Source organism: Schistocerca cancellata, chromosome 11 (genome assembly GCF_023864275.1).
Source record: "Schistocerca cancellata isolate TAMUIC-IGC-003103 chromosome 11, iqSchCanc2.1, whole genome shotgun sequence".
NCBI classification, from domain to species: domain Eukaryota; kingdom Metazoa; phylum Arthropoda; class Insecta; order Orthoptera; family Acrididae; genus Schistocerca; species Schistocerca cancellata.
In genome coordinates, this window is record NC_064636.1 from 16,430,854 (window position 1) to 16,453,814 (window position 22,961).

The window sequence follows — 22,961 nt, forward strand, 5'->3', positions numbered from 1 at the left end:
TTTTACAGTTTATAACTCACAATTCAACAAGAACTGATGTTTTGATCACACAGAATGGGCATATCATAAGCGAGACGGAACAGTTCAAGTTCCTAGGCGTTCGGATAGATAGTAAGCTGTTGTGGAAAGCCCATGTTCAGGATCTTGTTCAGAAACTAAATGCTGCTGTATTTACCATTGGAACAGTATCTGAAATAACTGACAGTTCAACACGAAAAGTAGTTTACTTCGCATATTTTCGTACGCTTATGTCGTACGGTATTATTTTTTGGGGTAATTCTTCTGATTCAAAAAGAGTATTTTTGGCTCCAAAACGGGCTGTTCGAGCTACGTGTGGTGTAAGTTTATTTTCTTTAATGTCGTTTGTTGTTAGCTTATTCCCAAGAGTTAGCAGCTTTCACTCAGTTACTACTAGGCAGAAATCAAATCTGCATGTGGAATGCACTTCCTTGACTCTTGTGCAGAAAGGAGTGCAGTATTCTGCTGCATCCATTTTCAATAAGCTACCACAAGAACTAAAAAGTCTTAGCAGTAGCCCAAACGCTTTTAAGTCTAAACTGAAGAGTTTGCTCACAGCTCACTCCTTCTATTCTGTCGAGTTCCTGGAAGAGCTGAAAAATTAAGCAAATTCCAGTGTTACATTGTTGATTTTCTTTATTTAAACTTCATGTTATAATTTCACATATTGACTCGTTCCATGACTATGGAGACTTCTCCTTAATTTGGTCCCACGGAACAATAAATAAATAAACAAAATACTGCTGTCGTAATCGTACACACTGTGGGGTCTCGACATTTCCGTCGCCCTGCTCATTTCGCGAGATCTGTCTCCGGTTGAACACGTATCAGACTTCGTCGGGTGACAACTCCACTGTCATCTGTAGACAGCATTAACTGTCCCCGTATTGACCGACCGAGTGCAACAGGCGTGCAATTCAATCCCACAAACTGACATCTGTACAACAAAATGCGTGTACGTTTGCATTCTCACACTTAACATTCTCACAGTTGCACTGGTTATTAATGTACCGGCATTTTACATTTCCAGTGGCTTTTCTCGTGCTTACATTACCATGTGATCTTGCAGTGTTAATCACCTAAATGTGTTACTTAGACAAATTTATTCGTAAAATTTCATTACTCTACATTAATTATCTTTTGGTGTTGTAATCCCCCTCCCGCCTGTCAGTGTATCTACAGTCGAGGTGAACTGACAGTCTCTCTACGGCTCGTCGATGGTCCACAAGTCTTGCTGTGTTTTGCTACTGTCTTGTAGTTTTACCGTCTTCCTGTAGGCAGCAGTGTCTTCTGCATAAAGCCTTCTGGAGCCTCCAACAGGCCAGTAATAATTTGTAAATAGTAGTATCCTCTACAACACTGTTGGCGTACTCGAAAAATTACTTAACATATCTTTCCATTGAGAACGTTGTATCGAGTTCTGTCTGTTGTGAGGTTTCAAATTCGGTCGTAAATCTGGTCCAGTACTCGCTAAGGTTGTATTTTGTTCACTGAACAACAGGAACACTACCGAATGTCTCCCAGGTGTCTAGCAACACGGCACGAACACACGGCATCCTGGATCATGTGGGCAGACGGAGCTAGCCGAGTTTTGCAAGATCTCTGTTTGTGGAAACTGTGTCGATTTTTATAGAAATTTTCATTCTGTGAAGATAAACATAGCCAGCACCTTGCAGACAAACGACAATTACGCGAAGCGAAATGTAATGTGAGGAGGGCCATGCGAGAGGCGTTCAATGAATTCGAAAGTAAACTTCTACGTACTGACTTGGCAGAAAATCCTAAGAAATTTTGGTCTTATGTCAAAGCGGTAGGTGGATCAAAACAAAATGTCCAGACACTCTGTGACCAAAATGGTACTGAAACAGAGGATGAAAGACTAAAGGCCGAAATACTAAATGTCTTTTTCCAAAGTTGTTTCACAGAGGAAGACTGCACTGTAGTTCCTTTTCTAGATTGTCGCACAGATGACAAAATGGTAGATATCGAAATAGACGACAGAGGGATAGAGAAACAATTAAAATCACTCAGAAGAGGAAAGGCCACTGAACCTAATGGGATACCAGTTCGATTTTACACAGAGTATGCGAAGGAACTTGCCCCCCTTCTTGCAGCGGTGTACCGTAAGTCTCTAGAAGAGTGTAGCGTTACAAAGGATTGGAAAAGGGCACAGGCCACCCATGTTTTCAAGAAGGGACGTCGAACAGATGTGCAGAACTATGGACCTATATCTCTAATGTCGATCAGTTGTAGAATTTCGGAACACGTATTATGTTCGAGTATAATGACTTTTCTGGAGACCAGAAATCTACTCTGTAGGAATCAGCATGGGTTTCGAAAAAGACGATCGTGTGAAACCCAGCTCGCGCTATTCATCCACGAGACTCAGAGGGCCAGAGACACGGGTTCACAGGTAGATGCCGTGGTTCTCGACTTCCGCAAGGCGTTCGATACAGTTTCCCACAGTCGTTTAATGAACAGAGTTAGAGCATATGGACTATCAGACCAATTGTATGATTGGGTTGAAGAGTTCCTAGATAACAGAACGCAGCATGTCATTCTCAATGGAGAGAAGTCTTCCGAAGTAAGAGTGATTTCAGATGTGCCGCAGCGGAGTGTTGTAGGAGCGTTGCTGTTCACAATATACATAAATGACCTTGTGCATGACATCGGAAGTTCACTGAGGCTTTTTGCAGATGATACTGTGGTATATCGAGAGGTTGTAACAATGGAAAATTGTACTGAAATGCACGAGGCTCTGCAGCGAATTGACGCATGGTGCAGGGAATGGCAATTGAATCTCAATGTAGACAAGTGTAATGTGCTGTGAGTACATAGAAAGAAAGATCCCTTATCATTTAGCTACAATATAGCAGGTCAGGAACTGGAAGCAGTTAATTCCATAAATTATCTGGGAGTACGCATTAGGAGTGATTTAAAATGGAATGGTCATGTATAGTTGATCGGCGGTAAAGCAGATGCCAGACTGAGATTCATTGGAAGAATCCTAAGGAAATGCAATCCGAAAACAAAGGAAGTAGGTTAAAGTACGCTTGCCCGCCCACTGCTCGAATACTGCTCAGCAGTATGGGATCCGTACCAGATAGGGTCAATAGAAGAGATAGAGAAGATCCAACGGAGAGCAGCGCGCTTCGTTACAGGATCATTTAGTAATCGCGAAAGCGTTACGGAGATGATAGATAAACTCCAGTGGAAGACTCTGCAGGAAAGACGCTCAGTAGCTCGGTACGGGCTTTTGTGGAAGTTTTGAGAACATACCTTCACGGAGGAGTCAAGGAGTATATTGCTCCCTCCTACGTATATCTCGCGAAGAGACCGTGAGGATAAAATCAGAGAGATTAGAGTCCACACAGAGGCATATCGACAATCTTTCTTTCCACGAACGATACGAGACTGGAATGGAAGGGAGAAACCGATAGAGGTACGCAAGGTACCCTCCGCCACACACTGTCAGGTGGCTTGCGGAGTATGAATGTAGATGTAGATGTAGATTTTGTAATGGGTGACAATAAATCACATTCTACTCCAGACTGACGTCTGCGACATACGACTGTAATTGTGTGTGTCTTTATTGGAATACTCTTTGAAAACTGAAATTAGCAGCACTTCTTTCCAGATATTTTTCTCTGTTGCTGTCACCGGTCATTAATCCGAAGACTATTTTGATGCAGCTCTCTGAGTTAATCTATTCTGTGCAAGTTCCTTCATTTTTGCATGACTACTGCAACTTTAATTTCCGTAATGTTCTCGTGGCAAGCTTCTCACTAAATACACTGCTCTTTCTTGGATCTTCTCTGCCTCTCCTGTTAATCTGACTCGGTCAAGGATGCTGCATTTGTCCCGTGGACTGCTCCCTCGTTGCCAAACTGACAATTCCGTAGATGCCTCGGGATGGTCCTGTCGAAAAGTAATAGTTTTTGTAACCGCACCAAACTGTTTTTAGATGACAGCTTCTAGCATATCCTGCTTTGTCAGAAAATCACTAAAAATTGATCCTTTCGTGAAAAATTAATTCGGAGGGCAATTTACCTGGCCAGACGACACAAAACACATCGCCACCTGCCGGCAGTGAAGTGGACGGTGTCAGATTAATCGTGAAAGACTTCTCGTAACTGTATTGTGTACTTACTTAATGCTGGCTCGACAGGTCTCGGGTACTTAATTTGTTTCATCCGGACACACGTCCTTCCCAACTTTTATTTTATTGTTTGGAGACACAAACCAAAGTTGTAAATGTCAGACACTGCTGTAGATACATTACCCACTAATATACAAAGTCTGACTCCTGTATTGACTGCAACACTCACTCACTGGCAGTCTCACCCACCTGCCTGTTTATAAGAAATCTAACTATCAGCTTATTATGGTGTGTTGTTGTTTAGATTGCGTACCACTGCTTCTGTAATTTTACATCAGTTTTGTATTATTTGCTATATTCAGTTCTTTTTTTATGAATTTTAAATTTGTTGCATCACTTAACATTTTCTGGAATATTATAACTTTACCGAGCGAGGTGGTACAGTGGTTAGCGCACTGAACTCGCATTCGGGACGACAACAGTTCAATCCCGCGTCCGGCCATCTCGATTTAGGTTTTCCGTGATTTCCCTAAATCACTCCAGGCAAATGCCCGGATGGTTCCTTTGAAAGGCCACGGCCGACTTCCTTCCCCGTCCTTTCCTGACCCCGTGAGACCGATGACCTCACTGTCTCGTCTCCTTCCCCAAACAACCCAACCCAACCCATTATAACTTATTTCATTACTGTCCAGCTTGTACAGTTACCCACATCATTTTGGTTATTTAACATTGATTGGAACGTGAAAGTAATTTTGTATTTAATACTAGAGCTCGAGTTTATGCTAAATTTGAAATTTAGTTAGAAATTTAGTTAAAGTAAACAATGGACTGCCCCACGCATCCGTATTTTTACTAGACGTTATTATTTTAGTCGATTATTGCATTCGAGATTGTTGTTGTTGTTGTGGTCTTCAGCCCTGAGACTGGTTTGATGCAGCTCTCCATGCTACTCTATCCTGTGCAAGCTTCTTCATCTCCCAGTACCTACTGCAGCCTACATCCTTCTGAATCTGCTGCTTAATGTATTCATCTCTCGGTCTCCCTCTACGATTTTTACCCTCCACGCTGCCCTCCAATACTAAATTGGTGATCCCTTGATGCCTCAGAACATGTCCTACCAACCGATCCCTTCTTCTAGTCAAGTTGTGCCACAAACTCCTCTTCTCCCCAATCCTATTCAATACTTCCTCATTAGTTACATGATCTACCCACCTAATCTGCAGCATTCTTCTGTAGCTCCACATTTTGAAAGCTTCTATTCTCTTCCTGTCCAAACTATTTATCATCCATGTTTCACTTCCATAGATGGCTACACTCCATACAAATACTTTCAGAAACGACTTCCTGACACTTAAATCTATACTCGATGTTAACAAATTTCTCTTCTTCAGAAATGCTTTCCTTGCCATTGCCAGTCTACATTTTACATCCCCTCTACTTCGACCATCATCAGTTATTTTGCTCCCCAAATAGCAAAAATTCCTATACTACTTTAAGTGTCTCATTTCCTAATCTAATTCCTTCAGCATCACCCGAATTAATTGAACTACATTCCATTATCCTCGTTTTGCTTTTGTTGATGTTCATCTTATATCCTCCTTTCAAGACACTGTCCATTCCGTTCAACTGCTCTTCCAAGTCCTTTGCTGTCTCTGACAGAATTAGAATGTCATCAGCAAACCTCACAGTTTTTACTACTTCTCCATGGTTTTTAGTACCTACTGCGAACTTTTCTTTTGTTTCCTTTACTGCTTGCTCAATATACAGATTGAATAACATCGGGTAAAGGCTACAACCCTGTCTCACTCCTTTCCCAACCACTGCTTCCTTTTCATGTCCCTCGCTCTTATAACTGCCATCTGGTTTCTGCACAAATTGTAAATAGCCTTTCGCTCCCTGTATTTTACCCCTGCCACCTTCAGAATTTGAAAGAGAGTATTCCAGTCAACAATGTAAAATGCTTTCTCTAAGGCTACAAACTATCTATGTAAAATTGAAAGACAATGCAAAGGCTGAGGAATTAAATTATAAATATGAAATACTGTATATGTATCAGATTGTATATTAGCTTTGCATATCCTGTTGCATTACTACTACTACCACTACTACTTCACATTGCAAGTTACGTTACAAGCAGAAATATGAAATATGCACATGTTACCAGATTTTCTAATGGACTTTCTCCGTAATTTTTCAGGTTAATCGTGCAAGACCAGGATAGGCCTCCTCCTATCGACAAATGTACCTCGGTACGGACCAGAATTGACGGGACTGCGGGCACACGAGGGATCGGTGGCGGCCAGCAGGTACGCGAGAGGAACAAAAGGAACACGCGCGTACTGTTGGTAAAGGTAGTGTTCGCACAGAAGCGGGGTCGAGTCGATACCCCCGAGGAGACCCGTCCCGCACCGAGTGCCGCGGTAAGTGACCGGAGGCGCGGGGAGGCGTCCGACACCTGTCGCGGGCGCCATCCGGTCGACAGTGGTCGCGAGGTACCGTCCCGGTCGGAGAGAGACGCGGTTCCGCCTGCCGGACGCGAGACGTACACGTGCACCGACGAGGAGGTCCCGAGTACGCCCCCTACGCCCACGCGGCGGCACCGGTGGACCTGCGAGACATGCCACGCGCCCTGTCGCAGCTTCCACGAACTCAGGGTGCACTGCTGGAAACACCAGGGGAAGCAGATCTACGGCTGCGACCACTGCACCAGGAAGTTCGCACGCCGCAACAGCCTGAAGCGCCACTCGCTCCAGCACATGCTGCTGTGGCCCTACGAGTGCGGCGTGTGCTACAGGCGGTTCGTCAACAACACCCACCTGGCACACCACTCGCTCGCCCACGAGGGCAGCCGTCCCTACCAGTGCGACTCCTGCGGCAGGACGTTCTCGCGGAGCAGAGACTGCAAAATGCACTACCGCGCGTGCGTCGGCGAGCGGATCTACTGTTGCGACGTCTGCGGCAAGAAGTTTGCCAGCGAGAGCGGCCTCCGGCACCACGGGCGTCTCCACTCGCTACGGCAGTGTTGAGACCGCCTCTCTAGTATCTCCGCACCGTCGGGAAGGCGACCGTCGGGGGAGTCTGGCGTTCTGCCGACGGTGCAAAAATGCGCACTCGTAAACTTGCCGTGCGCGTTCGCACTGTAACGTTCCCTTTCGTATAGCCGTTGTTGTAACAATAATTCTGTAGTAGAGTCAAATTGTACCGAACTAATGAATTACTTCGACAAAAATAATCAATTTTTGAAAATATCGTGCGATCGGTTATATAAAATAATCTCGCCGAGCGGCAGCAGGCGAACACGCCATATAAAAAGTATTACAGTTTGCGAGCTTTAAGCGCGAGTGACTCCTTCTGCAGAGGGGTTGAAGGGGAACCGAGAGGGGTGAAGGAAAGGGACCTGTGAGGTTTAGGAAAAGGGGCAGTGTTTGGAAAAGTTGCTCGGACCGACGGACTCTGAACAGATGGGATGAGAAGGAAAGACTGATTGTTGGGGACTGCCAGTACTAGAAAAGATGTAGGAGCAGCCTGTCAGTTAATATAGGTGGTACAGACAAATAAACGAGTGGACTAGCACGTAATGTAGAAAACAGACAACACAGACAGACGAGAGGGTTACATAAAGGAGGAACGGTGGCCACACGGGCTAATACGTCGATGGAAATAATCAATTTTTGAAAATACAGTGTAATTGGATAGATGAAATACTCATCGAGGAGTGGCGGGAAACTAAAACTAAACTGAAGTCCGCCCGAACGGGCCACGAAGGCCCGACAGTACCGACGGGTTGCCGTGTCGTCCTCGGCCTGCAGGTGTATTTGGATGCAGGTACGGAAGGGCACGTGGTCGGCACACCACTCTCCCCAGCCGTACGTCAATTTACGAGATCGGTGTCGCTATTTCTCAGTCGAGTAGCTCCTCAGTTTGCCTCACGAGGGCCGAGTGTAACTCCGCTCGCCGTCAGCCTTCCGCAGACCGCACGGTCGCCCGTCCGAGAGGTAGCCCGGCCCGGCGATCTGTCTGGAAGCGGTATTACTACTGCAGCGAGGCCGTTGGCGGTGGAAGGAAACGCACGTTTAAAAAGTATTACAGTTTGCGAGCTTTTGGAGCCAGTAGCTCCTTCTTCTGGCAGAAGGGTTTATGGGGGGTAGGACGTCAAACGGGCCGACTTGGAGCAGGAGAGGCCCCACAGGACATTTTAATGTCCACTATCTGTACTTTTACAAGTAAATTCCTAAAACTTTGCCAGCATGACCAGGAAGGATTCAGGATTCACATTCGTAGCAGCAGAAGTTCAAAAACATAAAAAAATAATTTTTTTTACATGTGAAATTTCATCAGTTTTTTCACTTACTAATGGCTGCATTTGTTGCAATAGGTACACTTTTCTTCTTTGTATGCTGTGCTGTTCGATGATTTTTGCACGGCATACAAACCCTACTTACAGGTGTCCGAAACCCTAGAATCTATTTAATTTATGAAAAAATGAATGAGCTGTTACGTTTTAAACTTTATGTTTAGAAAAAAACACAAATTTGGTAGTTAATTACCTCAATTTTTACCTCAGTTTTTAATAGATTTGGAAAATTCTAGAGTTTCATTCACCTGTAAGTATGGTTTGTATGCTGTGCAAAATTCATCAAAGCATCTCTGTTACTTGTGAAGAAAAATGTACCTATAGCAACAAATGCAGCCAATAGTAAGCGAAAAAATGATGAAATGCCACATGTAAAAAATGTATTTTGTTATGTTTTTGAACTTCCACTGCTATGAGTGTGAATCCCGAATCCTTCCTAGTCGTGCTGACAAAGTTTTATGAATTTATTTGTAAAAGTATAGACAGTAGAAAATAAAATGTCCTGTGGTGCCTCTCCTGCTCCAAGTCGGCCCGTTTGACGTCCTACCCCCCTTAAGGTGAAGAAAGAGTCTTTCCTTCTCATCCTGTTTGCCAAGTCTCCCCTGAAACGGGGTTCTGGCCAACTTTTCTGACTTCTGCCGCTTTTCCTAAACCCTCACCAGTCCTTTTCCTTCACTCCTCTTCCTCCTCGACCAGAACAAGGAGCGACTGGCTCTGAAAGCTTGCAAACTGAAATGCTTTTAAATGTGTGTACTTCTTGTCACCACTCGGTGAGTAGATTTTTTAATCTATCCAATTACAAATTAATGAATCGTAATTCGTGTGAAATACAAATCTTATTTGCAAGTTTAAATTTTTTTAGAACTAGAGATGTCACACTGTGATCAAAACCACTTAGCTTTGTATGTTCAGGTGTGTAATAATGTTGATGATCTCATCTGCTCACTGTTAAAAAGAAAAGTCCTAAGTTCTTTCTGTTTGGAGCATCTAAGTTTGCACCCGCAAGACTCAAATGGCATTTTAAAATTCACTTCTACACAGACTGACTGATACACTGTGTCTGTCCCGTAATGAAACGAACTGAACTGCTGGTCTGCAGTGTACTTTATTGGCCGTCAGTCTGCAGCTCGTACTGTAGCGGTAGAGGTGCCACTTCTAAACCGTGGGGTCCAGGGTTCGATTCCCTGCTGGGTCAGAGATTTTTCTTTGCTCGGAAACTGGGTGTTTCTGGCGTCTCAATCATTTCTTCTCGTATTCGGCACAGAGATGCAAAATTTTCCGTCACGGCGTAAAATAGAACAACTTGCACCGGGCAGTCGAACGACCCCAGACGAGATCTCGAGACTGGCAGTGTTGTGCTGTCATTTTATTTCAGTTCATCTGGTCGGTGGACACAGCGTACCGGTTTGACAGGCAGACGTGCATTATTACAGGGTGTATACGCCCCAGGACAACTGGTAAATCTGGGAAAAACCCAGTGATTTTGTCATCCAGGAAATACCTGGGAATTTTTCATTGTTTTAGTTCCCAGTCAAATTTTCGTAATGTTGACTGGTAGGTCATGTTACATAAATGAGAGAATAACTCCAAAGGAAAACTTCAAATGCAAAGAAAATGCACCATTCACAACAGCAAAACACAGTGCGTGCACAAGTGTCTGCCGACAGCAAAATGTGTCAAAGACTGTGCAGTACTTGGTAACAACAGACTGCTTACGATGAGCGTGACGTCACGACTGCTTACATTCTGAACAGGTCACTTTAAGATGTTGCAAATCGTTTTTTGAGGAGTGTTACTTTGAAAGCAAATTTCTGTTTACACAAGATGAATTACGTTACACGTGAGAATGTGGGATGAATTTCTTAAATCGTGGAGTGTTTGATTCTCATTCAAAACGTAACACTTCGAAGACCGGCCACTTAGAAATTTCGAGCCCGGAAGACCAGCTATTTGTGCCGTTATTTAAAAGATTGCTGGCGCATTTGTGTTTGATATATCTTAAAGGGTGACACGTGCTAAGAAAGACCAAGTTTCAAGATTAGTTTTCCATTTTTATTTTAGTTCTTCCATAGGTTACAAATTATGCAATACTGGTAGCAAAAAGTATAATTATCCTACAAAAAAACAGCGCAAAGTGAGTTCTCGGGCAGTTTCACCCGTAATTGGCTTTTCTGTGGAAAAGTCGCTACCGTGGTCTCGCGGTAGTGTTCTCGCTTCCCGAGCACGGAGTCCTGGGTTCGATTCCTGGCGGGGTCAGGGATTTTCACCTGCCTCGAGATGACTGGGTGTTGTTGTGTCGTCATCATCATCATCATCATCAATCATCCCCGTTACAGTCGGAAGAAGGCAATGGCAAACCACCTCCACTAGGACCTCGTCTAGTACGGCAGTGCGGGTCTCCTGCATCGTTCCCCTACGCTCCGTCACGGAGTATGGGAGTTCATCATCATCATCATCATGGAAAAGTCAAAGTGCCCCAAAGAACTTATATTCAGCCAGGTAACACACACAATTTTTGGTGCACAGTAGTGAAATTTATAATTGTGCTTGTCAGAAAAATTCAGCTGCTGCAGTTCAAGCTGGACTCCAAGGATCCTGCCTAACTACACACTCGGAAAAAAACAGCAAAAAATTAAGTATTGTCACACATTAAAGATTTTTCCAAAATGGGATATTTTTGCTGCTTTTTATTTCTCAAAGTGTGTAAAACCTTCACCATTCAAAGGATTGACAAGTTTTACAGTTCCAATGGAAAGTACATTGTCACTTACTTCAGAAAAAGGTACTTTCACCGGGGGTATAGTGTACTAAAGCCCAAAAAAAGTGTATCTATATCTGGGATATGCGGGAAAAATCCGTGATTTTTTTTTTCCTGTCCGTGTATAAACCCTGTATTAACAATAACATTTTAATGATTCACAGTTACAAGTAGTAGTTATAAAGTCATCTAAATGCTGCATGACAAAATATAATTGCAATTTATGACAAAATATAATTGTAATTTATGTACTAGAGTTTAATAAATTTCCATGCCTTCAAATTGTAAGTGTAAACAATTAATTTTACAAAAGTTAATTTTAAACATAAATTATAATTTCACTTCTCTCCAAGTATAATGATTTCTTATGATGGTTCACATTATTTTATATAAATTACTTTGTTTCACTTTGTACTGAAGATAATGCGATAGCTGTTTACATAATAAGCAATTATACATGTCCTTTTACAAAATTTGGTTGGTTATAGATTCAACTAAAGAATTTCTGTGTGCGGCTATAAATATCAATAATAATAATTAGTGAAAAATTGAAAATGTAGAAATACAACTATACGTGTACTGGAAGTAAATGAGATCGTGATGCGTACTCAACTGATGTATCGTACACTACAATACCTGTCTCAATCTGTTACGTTACAACACGAGTGAGCACTCGGACGAAGTTCAGATTACGGAGTGCAGTGTTACAGAATAATCGGTGGTCGGTTTGTTCCCATATTAGGATTCATTTGATTTTACAGGTTTTTTCTAGAAGTTTCGAGAATAAAGTTTTCCAGTGAACCAGAATGGTTGAAGTGACATTTCCAGAGCGAACTGTGAAGAGTGGTCTCGGATAACACAAAACGAGACGGTTGCCATCTGTGCGGGTGACACCACCACCGTAGTGCGCAGTCGGAAGCCGTCTGACACGAACTCACGACTACAGGTAGAATTCGGAACTGCCGAGCCTCGGTCGGAACGGTGGTGTATCGAGGTAAAAGTCAACAATTGTGAAGTGGTTCTCTTAACCTGTAGACTGAAGCAACTACAGAAACACCGACACTGCAGACATATGACATTACACACATACCAAATAGATTTCTGTGAGAAAGTCAGTTACCTAGGTGTCCGGCTGCACCAGAAATATATTGCCGACAGAGCACGTGCGATGCTCCGACAACTTTACCTGATACTTAACAGGCAAAGCACTCCGAATAAGAGGGTGCCGGAGTCCGTGTACGTTACACTAATTAGACCGCTGATGACGTCTGCAGCTCCAGTCTGGAAAGACACGGCTCCAACACGCCTGCAGTTCGTACAGAACGTGACTATTGGAACTTAGAGACACTCGAACGACGCATCCGTCCGAAAGCGGGGAAACCTCAGTCGCTGCTGTAGGTGGAAATGCAAGCGCCCAAAGGAGCTACTTACTAGGGACGCTTAGCCACCTACGGCAAGCTAAAGAAACACAAACAGTGCAAATACTGGCGAACCCCCGAACTCGGCAAAGTTGACTGGAACTACTGGATGAAAGAACACAGCCGGACAACCGGCAACAGCAGGAAAGCAAATTTGCACTCTAAAAATAAAGAAAACGCACACAGCCTCCACACTGTTTACGACCTATCGGCCACTCGAATGACGACTGTGGCACGTTCGTTACAGCCACGCAGATGCTGCAGCTGGCCCAGGAGACGTAGTCGGTGCCCGGTGCGAGCAGTATCTCTCATCGATTTGGACCGATACTCTTTATGACGAACCTAAGATGTGACATCGGTACCGAGCTCGCACCACTCCCAATAATTAACCGTAACCTTACCGTCGCACAACCTCTCGCATCGAACTAGAAAACGCATTACTGCCCTTACGTCCTGTCGAGACTGCAGCGGAGTTTTTTTTTTTTTTCGTGTGGCAGTTTCCCCTCTGTCCTTAAAAGTGCTGCTCCTCGATCATTTTCGTTCACTTCTTGTCACCTGTGTGAGCCCGTGTTAGTGGGTGATCCTAAACAGACACACAGGCAACATAACTGAACAGCATCCTGTGAACTCCTCAACTAAAATTACCTAACGCAGAGGTGACAGTGAAACATCTGTGGCGGTCACTGTGATTGTGTGGACACAGACGGGCAGAGACAATGTGAGGATCACGTATCACTTATAGGGCATTTTGGTGACGGCGTCGAGATTCGAGAGGCAGCTGTTAATCGAGCAGTGGAAAAACATAAATAAAAAGCTCTGAGGAGGCAGTTGTGCCCCAGTTGAGAATTTACAGTGGACACAAGATAGATGTTCCAGGAGAGCCGAGAAAATGTTGATGACAAAAAGCATTTAGGGCCTCGGTCGGTGTCCCAAATTCACAAAAATGAGGAGAAAGTGTGAAAAAGTTTAAACAGTGTGAGACACTTAAATGTAAGAATTATAACTGAGGTTTGCAACATGCTGAAATAAAATATCTATCACATTTTGGGAGACTAATTAGGGATGAGAAAGGTGAGTACATAGATGGTCCCAAGTATCTACACCGAAGGAATTCTCTGTGCCAAATTGTCGAGACTTGTCGGAATGCTGCAAAGGAAACCCTCCTTTTGGCTGGTGACGAGAGACAGATTTTCGAGTACGATCCCAAATCGAAATGACAGAGCAGTGAGTGAGTGGCACAAGATAAAATCACCTCATACAAAGAAGGTCCGCACCATCAAATCTGAAGTTGAGACATAGGTCATTATTTTTTTTTTTTATTGCAAAGTTGTGACTCGCAGTGAAGTAAATGCGTGGATGACAAACAGTTAATGACCATTTTTACACTTGTGTCCTCACCTGCTTGCGGAACAGAGTCAAATGCCTAAGGAAACACGTACCGAAGAACTGGATTTAGCAGGGGCACCGTCACGGGTCATTGCAGGTGTAAAAAGAGGATTCGGTACACTACCTCGCGAAGGATCCCGGCGGTACATTCTGGGAAGCCTGTGAATGCTGGGTGAAGCTTCTGCAGTGATGCGTAGATAAGAAAGGGATGTTATTTCAAGATTTTTAAGGATTTAATGGTAAAAAGCCATAAATCTCTTTAGAAAATTATTCTCAAACACTTTGGGACAGAAAGTGTAAACTTGCTGAGCACCTACAAACAAAATTGCTTCATGTGAGCATTTCCGAGAGGCAACAATACCTTGCATGTCGCATAATACTTGGCAGCCAGTTGGGACCCGTGCTGGGATTCGACAGACGTACACGACGGCCTGACACGAAAACTAACTTGCTCCATATGAAAGTTAGCCTTTTGTATATGTGGATCCATAGCTGCAGTAAACTTCGTGATGGAAATCATTTTTCTGTGTAGGCTGCTGTTTTATTTTCAAAATAAACACTTTATTTCCTACTGTAGGAATTAATCTTGTCCGTTTGTGCATTATCTATCAACTTATTTATTTTTTGAGTCATCAGTTTTCTGACTGGTTTGAAGTGACACGCAATGAATTCCTGTTCTGTCATCTCTGAGTAGGGCTTGCAACCTACGTCCTCAACTATTTGCAGGATGTATTCCAGTCTCTGTGTTCCTCTACATGTTTTACCCTCTACAGCTCCCTGTAGTACCACGGAAGACATTCCCTGATGTCTTAACGGATGTCCTACCATTCTGTCCCTTCTCCTTATCAGTGCTTTCCACACGTTCATTTCCTCTCCGATTCTGCCCAGAATCTCCTCATTCCTTACCTTATCAGTCCACCCAGTTTTCAACATTCTGCTGTAACTCTACATCTCAAATGCTTCAATTCTATTTTGCTCCAGTTTGCCCACCATCTGTGTTTCACTGCCATACAATGCTGTGCTCCAGATGTACATTCTCAGAAATTTCTTCCTCATATCAAGGCCGATATTTGATATTAGTAGACTTCTACTGTCAAGGAGTGCCCTTTTTGCCATCGCTAGTCTGATTTTGATGTCCTCCTTGCTCCGTCCGTCATTGGTTATTTTACTGCCTAGGTACCAGAATTTCTCGACTTCATCTATGTCGTGACCATCAGTCCTGATGTCAAGTTTCTCCCTGTCCTCATTTCTGCTACTTCTCATTACTTTCATCTTTCTTCGATTTACTCTCAAAATCATTTTCTGTACTTACTAGACTGTTCATTCCATTGAGCAGATTGCATCATTCTTCTTCACTTTCACTCAGGATAGCAATGACATCAGCAAATCTTGTCACCGATACCCTTTCACCTCAAATTTTAATTCCACTCTCGAACCTTTCTTTTATTTCCATCATTGATTCTTCGCTGTATAGATCGAACACTAGGGCTAAGAGACTACATCCCCGTCTTACAGCCTTTTTAATCCGAGCACGTCGTTCTCGGTCTTCCACTCTTATTGTTCCCTTTCGGCTCTTGTACATGTTGTATATTACCCACCTATCCCCTCCTTTCCTCAGAATCTTGAACAGCACGGCTGCACTTTTCCCATTTTTACATACACAGTTCATAAATGGGATAGCGTGCCAGTAGAAAATCTGGGTGTGTAAAACTCTCTATTAGGGATTTATCACATGCTATTCTGTGCACACCAATGTGATAAGGACTATATCGTGCTGTTCTGTCATACTGTTCGATAATGCCCGAGGAGTTAAAATCGGCTAATTGCTACGTAATGCAGTGTTTCGTCTCAAAATAGAGCAAAAGCCTACACAGGGAAATGACTTCACTCGAGAAATTCCAAAGTCGCTATTCACGGTTCGTTCGCAACTGTTCTTCATTGTCAGTGATAAAATCCATTACAGGTGTAAAAATTATTTATTTCTGAAAAGTTGGAAGGAAGAGAAAAAGGGGGGCTTCGGGTGTGTCGTACAGGTCTGATCTGTTTCTGTGACGCAATGTGTTCGAAAGACCGCCGATCTGTCTACTTGTGGATCCGCGTGCGGTGCGTCTCCGACCCTGGACCGTTGCCCCCCTCTGCAAGAGCCCTTCTGGCAGGCCGAGTACTGAAGAGGACGTTCTCTTGCGTGGAGTGTACCGGGGATATGCACCTCAGTTTTGCATCCTTGTGGTCTCACATTTTAATATGCTCCTGAAGATGGAACATATGCCCTAAAACTGGATAGCGCTTTTCTTTCTAGAAATAAATAATTTTTACAACTGTAGCAGATTTTATCATTGAGTCTAAAGTTAACCAATATCTTTAATCACAACTGAAAATAACAGTCTGATACAAAAATTCACTTTCAAAAATATTTGTCTCTAATCACAAAATGGAACGCAGCGTAACAGTTAGTACTGTACCGTCGACAAGAATAAAAAAAATAAATACGGAAATAAAAATCCACATTTAAACAGGAAATGGAATATGGCAAAGCACAACAAAAAATACAGAGCAAACAGTATTTAGTTAAGTCCATACACTACTGAGAGAGTATCCAGTACACAACACTCATCTGCCAGGAAGTTTCACAATTATTCATCACTGGCTGCGTAGCAGCCACTAAGTTTGTAAATGGAATATGACAAAGTACGTGTCACTTTTAGAGGGAGCAGCACTCTATCTTCCGTAATATTGTCGGTATTCCGACCCGGTTTCTCCGTTGACACATTTAATCGAGCATGAAGTTGCTGTATTGGCAATGTTTGGAAGTTGTGACATCCTTTTTTATGCAAATAGTTTGACAATTTATGCAGAAGATGTGATTCTCTCACTGTGACATTTGTCTGAATAAGGCAATTACTACGGACTGCAGTGTTACCGTAGCGGTCAGATGTTGCGGTGGGCAGCGACCGGGTGCGGCAGACCCGAGGATGAGGTTCAGAAGACGACATTGTCAGCCGTTGGATGACCTATCTTAATGATCGGGTTACATGAAACAGTTGTAAATTGTAATTACTACTATGTAAAGCATTACCTATACAGGTCATACTGAAAGAAATACTTGTAAAGACACAAGCAAAATATTTACATAATTATAAATAACAAGTTATAACTTTAAAGTACTGGATGGATCCGTGTTTAGCACGGGGAGGCGGAGATAGTATCACATTTTATTTTTTAAAGCATTTAAAGTCCATTCCGCATGATTTAAACTACTGTAGAGTATGATGAATGAGTTTATTAGAGAAAAATCACTTTTGAAACTGATGTTCTCAACATGCACAGTGTGTGCGTGTGTCTGCTGGTCAAGTTTTATTCTTTTAAACAAATAGTTCAGTTCAATAATGACGGTGTGATGAGCATTTGTAGCTTCAAACAGGACTTGCATTCTGCCTCATAGGACAGTTGGAACATGCCAATGTACCGTACACTTAACTCGCGTCAAAATTGTGAACTATTTAGCTTGAGGATTTGTAAAGTGTGTGTGAAACAGGCGTCAATTTCGCACCCTGATAACTTCGTCACCCTGCACCACACCAGGAGCGGTTAGCGTTTTGGTGAGTTCGTCCCGAGGTAAGTGCAAAATTCACTGTAGTGGGTGTGCTAGCATTTTAGTTTTGAAGTGTATATCAGCATGCTGCAAGGTTTCCTTAAAAAATAATACTAATAATAACGATAATAATAATATTTGTACGGTCTTTAAGGTAACTGAAACTGGCTAGGATCAAATATTTGAAAGTCAATTATTGCACTGAACTTTGTGGTTCCTTTTCATCCTTTTACCTGCACCTACCTGTGAACTCGTCACAGCAGATTGCCGGTAGGAAAGCCGAGCAGAAACCTACAGTACTGTGACTCGCATCAGGCTGTATACGACGTAACTGTCCTAAAAATCGGGAAGAGGTCTTAATTTTGAATGAAAGGTGGAAATACTGGCAAAACTTTGGTGTAGTCTGAAGTTGAGAGTTACAAATTCAATGCCGAGCCCACGCTAATACTAACTCAGTCATGCACAATCTCTTACTGGATTACCTTCATATAATGCTGTAATAAAAAAATTCTGGAAGCTATCCAGTTAAATATCATGAGTATCTGCACAGAATGAAGAGGCAGTTGAACATATACTGAGTATGCTGTTATGGAAAATCTAAGTCCAAATCTGGGTATAAAAACAGCTGACCAGTATGTGTGATACAAACTTACACAATCAGAATCCCAGCGGCATAAACATTTCTTTGAAACTTTACTGTGAGCAAAAGATGGATTGTAAGTTTCTAAATTGGGACAAACTTTCAAGACACACTGGTGTACAAAACATTAAGTATTACATGAGATGTATTTTACTTTCTCAACTAATTCAGGTGCACTGGTACAAATCTTAGCCCTTCAAGACAGAAAGAAATAAACTTCCACATTTCCAGTTTACCAATATGATACAAAATTGAAAGCAGTGATGACAGTATTTAAGACAAAATAAAGTATGATTAGTGGTAATGTTTTGCGTAAACAGGTCTACAAGTAATAATGCAATAATACACTTACAAATAGTAAGGAAGGATTTCACAAAATAATATATTATGTATGCAGTTCCTCAGTTGCTAATTAGATTTCAGGTAATATATGCCACTGTAGCTCAATTGACAAGACATTTCAATATGCTAACAAATACAAATGTTAATTGTAAAATAAATTATTCATAGTTATGCAGTTTTCATAACATGACACAGGTAATATGTCCTGACACAAATGAAAGCAGTAGTTCAATTACTGTAGCCAAAATTACACTATTTTACTCACTAATTATGATTCCCTTTCTGTACTCATTTTTGAATCTTTGGAGTCTGACGAGGCAAAACTTCTAACTATGACTTTAGTCACTGGTCATCTGTAACATTTCATTATACATCATTAGTCCACACATTTATGAAGTGTATTTTTCATCTGCAGAATGTATATTCATCCTCCACGTAACAGTACTTTGACTACCGTGCCTCCGCCACAGCAAAGATGTGATTTACGATCGCGCATGCAGAAGAGTACTGCGCCAACGACAGATTTTCATAAGTAATTTTGATCTTTTTTTTTTTTTTTTACTTTTGCGTAGGTGCTTGTTTTAACAACTAGTTCATTACTCTCCTGTTATCTTGTCTTCATACGTTTAAGACGTGTATTTTTTGGCGCTGATGTTAAAGAATGATTTTAAGTGGAAATTAAAACTATATTATGAAACGAACACACGGCGTCTTCAAGTTATTTCAGTAGTGATTTGCAATGGTTATCCTCAAATTTATAAATTTATCCAGACAGTGAGAACATCAAGAAATTTTCATCAGACAGAGAACAAGAGGACCAGCGAACAATAAAAAAAAGGACATCCTACAAGAAAATCGAGAAGTATTCCAGATGCAGCCGCGAAGACTATATTATAATAGATGCTACGTTTCTGACAGAATTATAAGGTAAATTTCAACTTATTTCTGATATGCTATTTCCTTACAGTCGCTTTTTGTAGTGTTACCGACCCGGTCTGCCATTCACGGTCAAATTACAGCACTCAGTAATACGAAGTCCGCCTTATCCATAACTTATTCCATCAAAATTCAAAACCCAATCAGATTTTCTATTTTGTATTTTCACGGCAGAACCCCAAGGAAAGGAAACACTACACCAAGTATAATTGCTGAACTAAATATTACATACTTAAACAGGTAGGTTTTCACGTTATATCCTAATAGTATCTTCTTCAAAGTGATGCTGTTGCATAATACACTATGTGATCAAAAGTATCTGGACACCCTCAAAAACATACGTTTCTCATATTGGATGCATTGTGTTGCCACCTACTGCCAGGTACTCCATATCAGCGACCTCAGTAGTCATTGGACATCGTGAGAGAGCAGAATGGGGCGCTCCGCAGAACTCACGGACTTCGAACGTGGTCAGGTGATTGGGTGCCACTTGTGTCATACGTCTGTATGCGAGATATCCACACTCCTAAACATTCCTAGGTCCACTATTTCCGATGTGATAGTGAAGTGGAAACGTGAAGGGACGCATACAGCACAAAAGCGTACAGGCCGACCTCGTCTGTTTACTGACAGAGACCGCCGACAGTTGAAGGTCGTAATGTGTAGCAAGCAGACATCTATCGAGACCATCACACAGGAATTCCAAACTGCATGTGATCCACTGCAAGTACTATGACAGTTAGGCGGGAAGTGAGAAAAGATTTCATGGTCGAGTGGCTGCTCATAAACCACAAATCTTACAAGTAAATTTAAAATGACGCCTCGTTTGTTGTAAGGAGTGTAAACATTGGACGATTGAACAGTGGAAAAACGTTAAGTGGAGTGACAAATCACTGTATACAACATGGCGGTCCAATGGCGGGGTGAATGCCCGATGAATGTCATCTGCCAGCGTGTGAAGTGCCAACAGTAAAATTCGGAGGCGGTGGTGTTTTGGTGTGGTGGTGTTTTTCATGGAGGGGGCTTGAACCCCTTGTTATTTTGCATGGCACTATCACAACACAGGCGTACATTGACATTTTAAGCACCTTCTTCTGTTGAAGATTAATTCGGAGATGCCAGTCGCATCTTTCAACACAATCGAGCATCTGTTCATAATGCACAGCCTGTGGTGGAGTGGTTACACGACAGTAACATCCCTGTAATGGACTGGCCTGCACAGAGTCCTGACCTGAATCGTATAGAACACTTTTGGGCTGTTTTGAAATGCCGAATTCGTGCCAGACCTCACCGACCGACATCGATACCTCTCCTCGGTGCAGCACTCCGTGAAGAATGGACTGCCATTTTCCAAGAAACCTTCCAGCACCCAATTGAACATATGCCTGCGAGAGTGGAAGCTGTCATCAAGGCTAAGGGTGGGCCTACACCATACTGAATTCCAGCATTACCGATGGAGGGTGCCACGAACTAGTCATTTTCGGCGAGGTGTCCGGATACTTTTGATCACATAATGTATATCCCTTTTAAATTTAAATCAACTTTTTCCGATCATGGGCAAAATTCAAATATTTCCCTACTTCTATTATTCTGATCATTATTTCTGGTCAGACATGGCTTAGGTCAAATCAAACTTCACTTCTTTCAGTATTTTACTTTCATCATAGTGACAATCTCAATCAGTACAGACACACAGTGTATTCATTCACACTCTCCTGGTGCAATGACAAATGTAGAAATGCAATGACATGTTTTAGTCAAGTTTGAATTTAGCAAGAAAATATCAACGTAGACATCAGAGCGTACAAGTTAAGGCAATCCTATTGTGATAAGTAAACATAAAATTATATGATTTTTTAAGCATTTATACAAATAATGTTGCAATTTCTCAATCCAGTATTTCACTTTCAACTTGCAATTGTGTAAAATTGCTAAATACAAATCACATGTGCGCATCAGCAAGTATGATTCTTGTGTGTAATATGTACAAGCAATATGGAAATGTTCATAAATTCTTGTATGTAATGAAAAATGGTTGGTTTAAAAGGGGGGGGGGGGACCAAACTATGAGGTCGTCAGTCCCTTGATCCTAATAAAACAATGCCAAAAGTGTGAGAATAAAACAGACGAGACGTATAACACAAAATGGAAAGAAAGGAAACTCCACAAGAACGAAGGAAAGGAAACGTACACTAAAAGAGGACAAGAAAACAACAGAGATTCAAGGAACAGTTAGAAGTGAGCAAAACAAGGAAGCAGATTACAGTGGCTGGCCGACCACGAAAATAAAAAGGAAAAGCCAGCCACCCTGCAACAAATTAAAACCCACTTTAAAAGCACTAGGGTGGAGGACACAGAGGGACAAAAGACATGCGCTAAAACTAAAATTGAGTTATAAAACCCACCCTGACGGACGAAATGCAAAACCAAATCAGCCGGTGAGGACACAGGTCAGTTGTGGGGATGCCGGTCTCCAGAAGTGGTCTCCGTTTGGCCGGCCTGTCAGCAAGTTCATTTTCCTGGGATTCCGACGTGACCAGGGGTCCAGGCAAAGACCACTGAATGACTGGACCATTCCGGGGCACAAATAGACTCCCGGGTGGACACTAACGGAAGATGGCGAGGGTAGCACTGGTCGGTAGCTTTCAGGGTGCTCGAGGAGTACATAAAAGAAAAGACTCCCCACGGCACGAACAGATGTACTGAAGTTCACGAGAGATGGCCACCAGCTCTGCAGTGTACACACTGCTGCCATCAGGCAAGGCATACTGTTCAATACAGCCACCGTGAGCGTACGCAAAGCCGACGCGACCGTCAGTCGACGGGCCATCAGTGTAAACCTCTTCGGAGCCCCGGAACACGTCAAGAATCGAGAGGAAGTGACAGCGGAGAGCCACAGGGTTAATGCAGTCCTCAGGGCCACGTGAAAGGTCCAGACGAAGCTGCAGCTGAGGTGTACACCGTGGAGGCGTACGTGAACGGACCGCAAGGAGACGCGGTAAAGGGAGAGACGCCAGTTCGGAGAGAAGGGACCGCAGGCGAACCGCAGTCGTCAGCCCCGACCTGGATCGCCGACACGGGAGACGGACTGCCACGGGTGGGAAAAGGAAACGGTAATTGAGATACTCGGGAGAACTACATATGTGTGCTGCGTAACTGGTGAGCAGTTGCGCACGTCTGATCTGCAACAGAGGGACCCCAGCCTCCCCCAGTACACCGGTCACCGGACTCTTCCTAGAAGCCCCTGTCACTACTCGAACCCGACAGTGGTGTACAGGGTCGAGAAAATGTAACGGAGAGGGCGCTACCAAACCGTAAACCACACTCCCGTAGTCAATTTGGGATTGGACGAGGGCTCTGTAGAGCTGCTGCAGCGTAGAGCGATCTGCACCCCAGTTGGTGTTGCTCAGGCAACGGA

The 22,961-nt window shown here is 42.9% G+C and overlaps 1 protein-coding gene across 11 annotated transcripts in view; it reads left to right on the forward strand.

Moving 5' to 3' along the window:
* LOC126108463 (myoneurin-like) overlaps nucleotides 1-13,087 on the forward strand; it is a 131,775-nt gene extending 118,688 nt beyond the window's left edge. For all 11 annotated transcript variants that reach the window (XM_049913698.1, XM_049913700.1, XM_049913695.1 and 8 more), the window contains one exon: nucleotides 6,315-13,087. In XM_049913698.1, the coding sequence (XP_049769655.1) occupies nucleotides 6,315-7,143 (829 nt within the window). In that variant the 3' untranslated portion in view covers nucleotides 7,144-13,087. The remainder of the gene's footprint in view (nucleotides 1-6,314) is intronic.
* The last annotated feature ends 9,874 nt before the right edge of the window (nucleotides 13,088-22,961 follow it).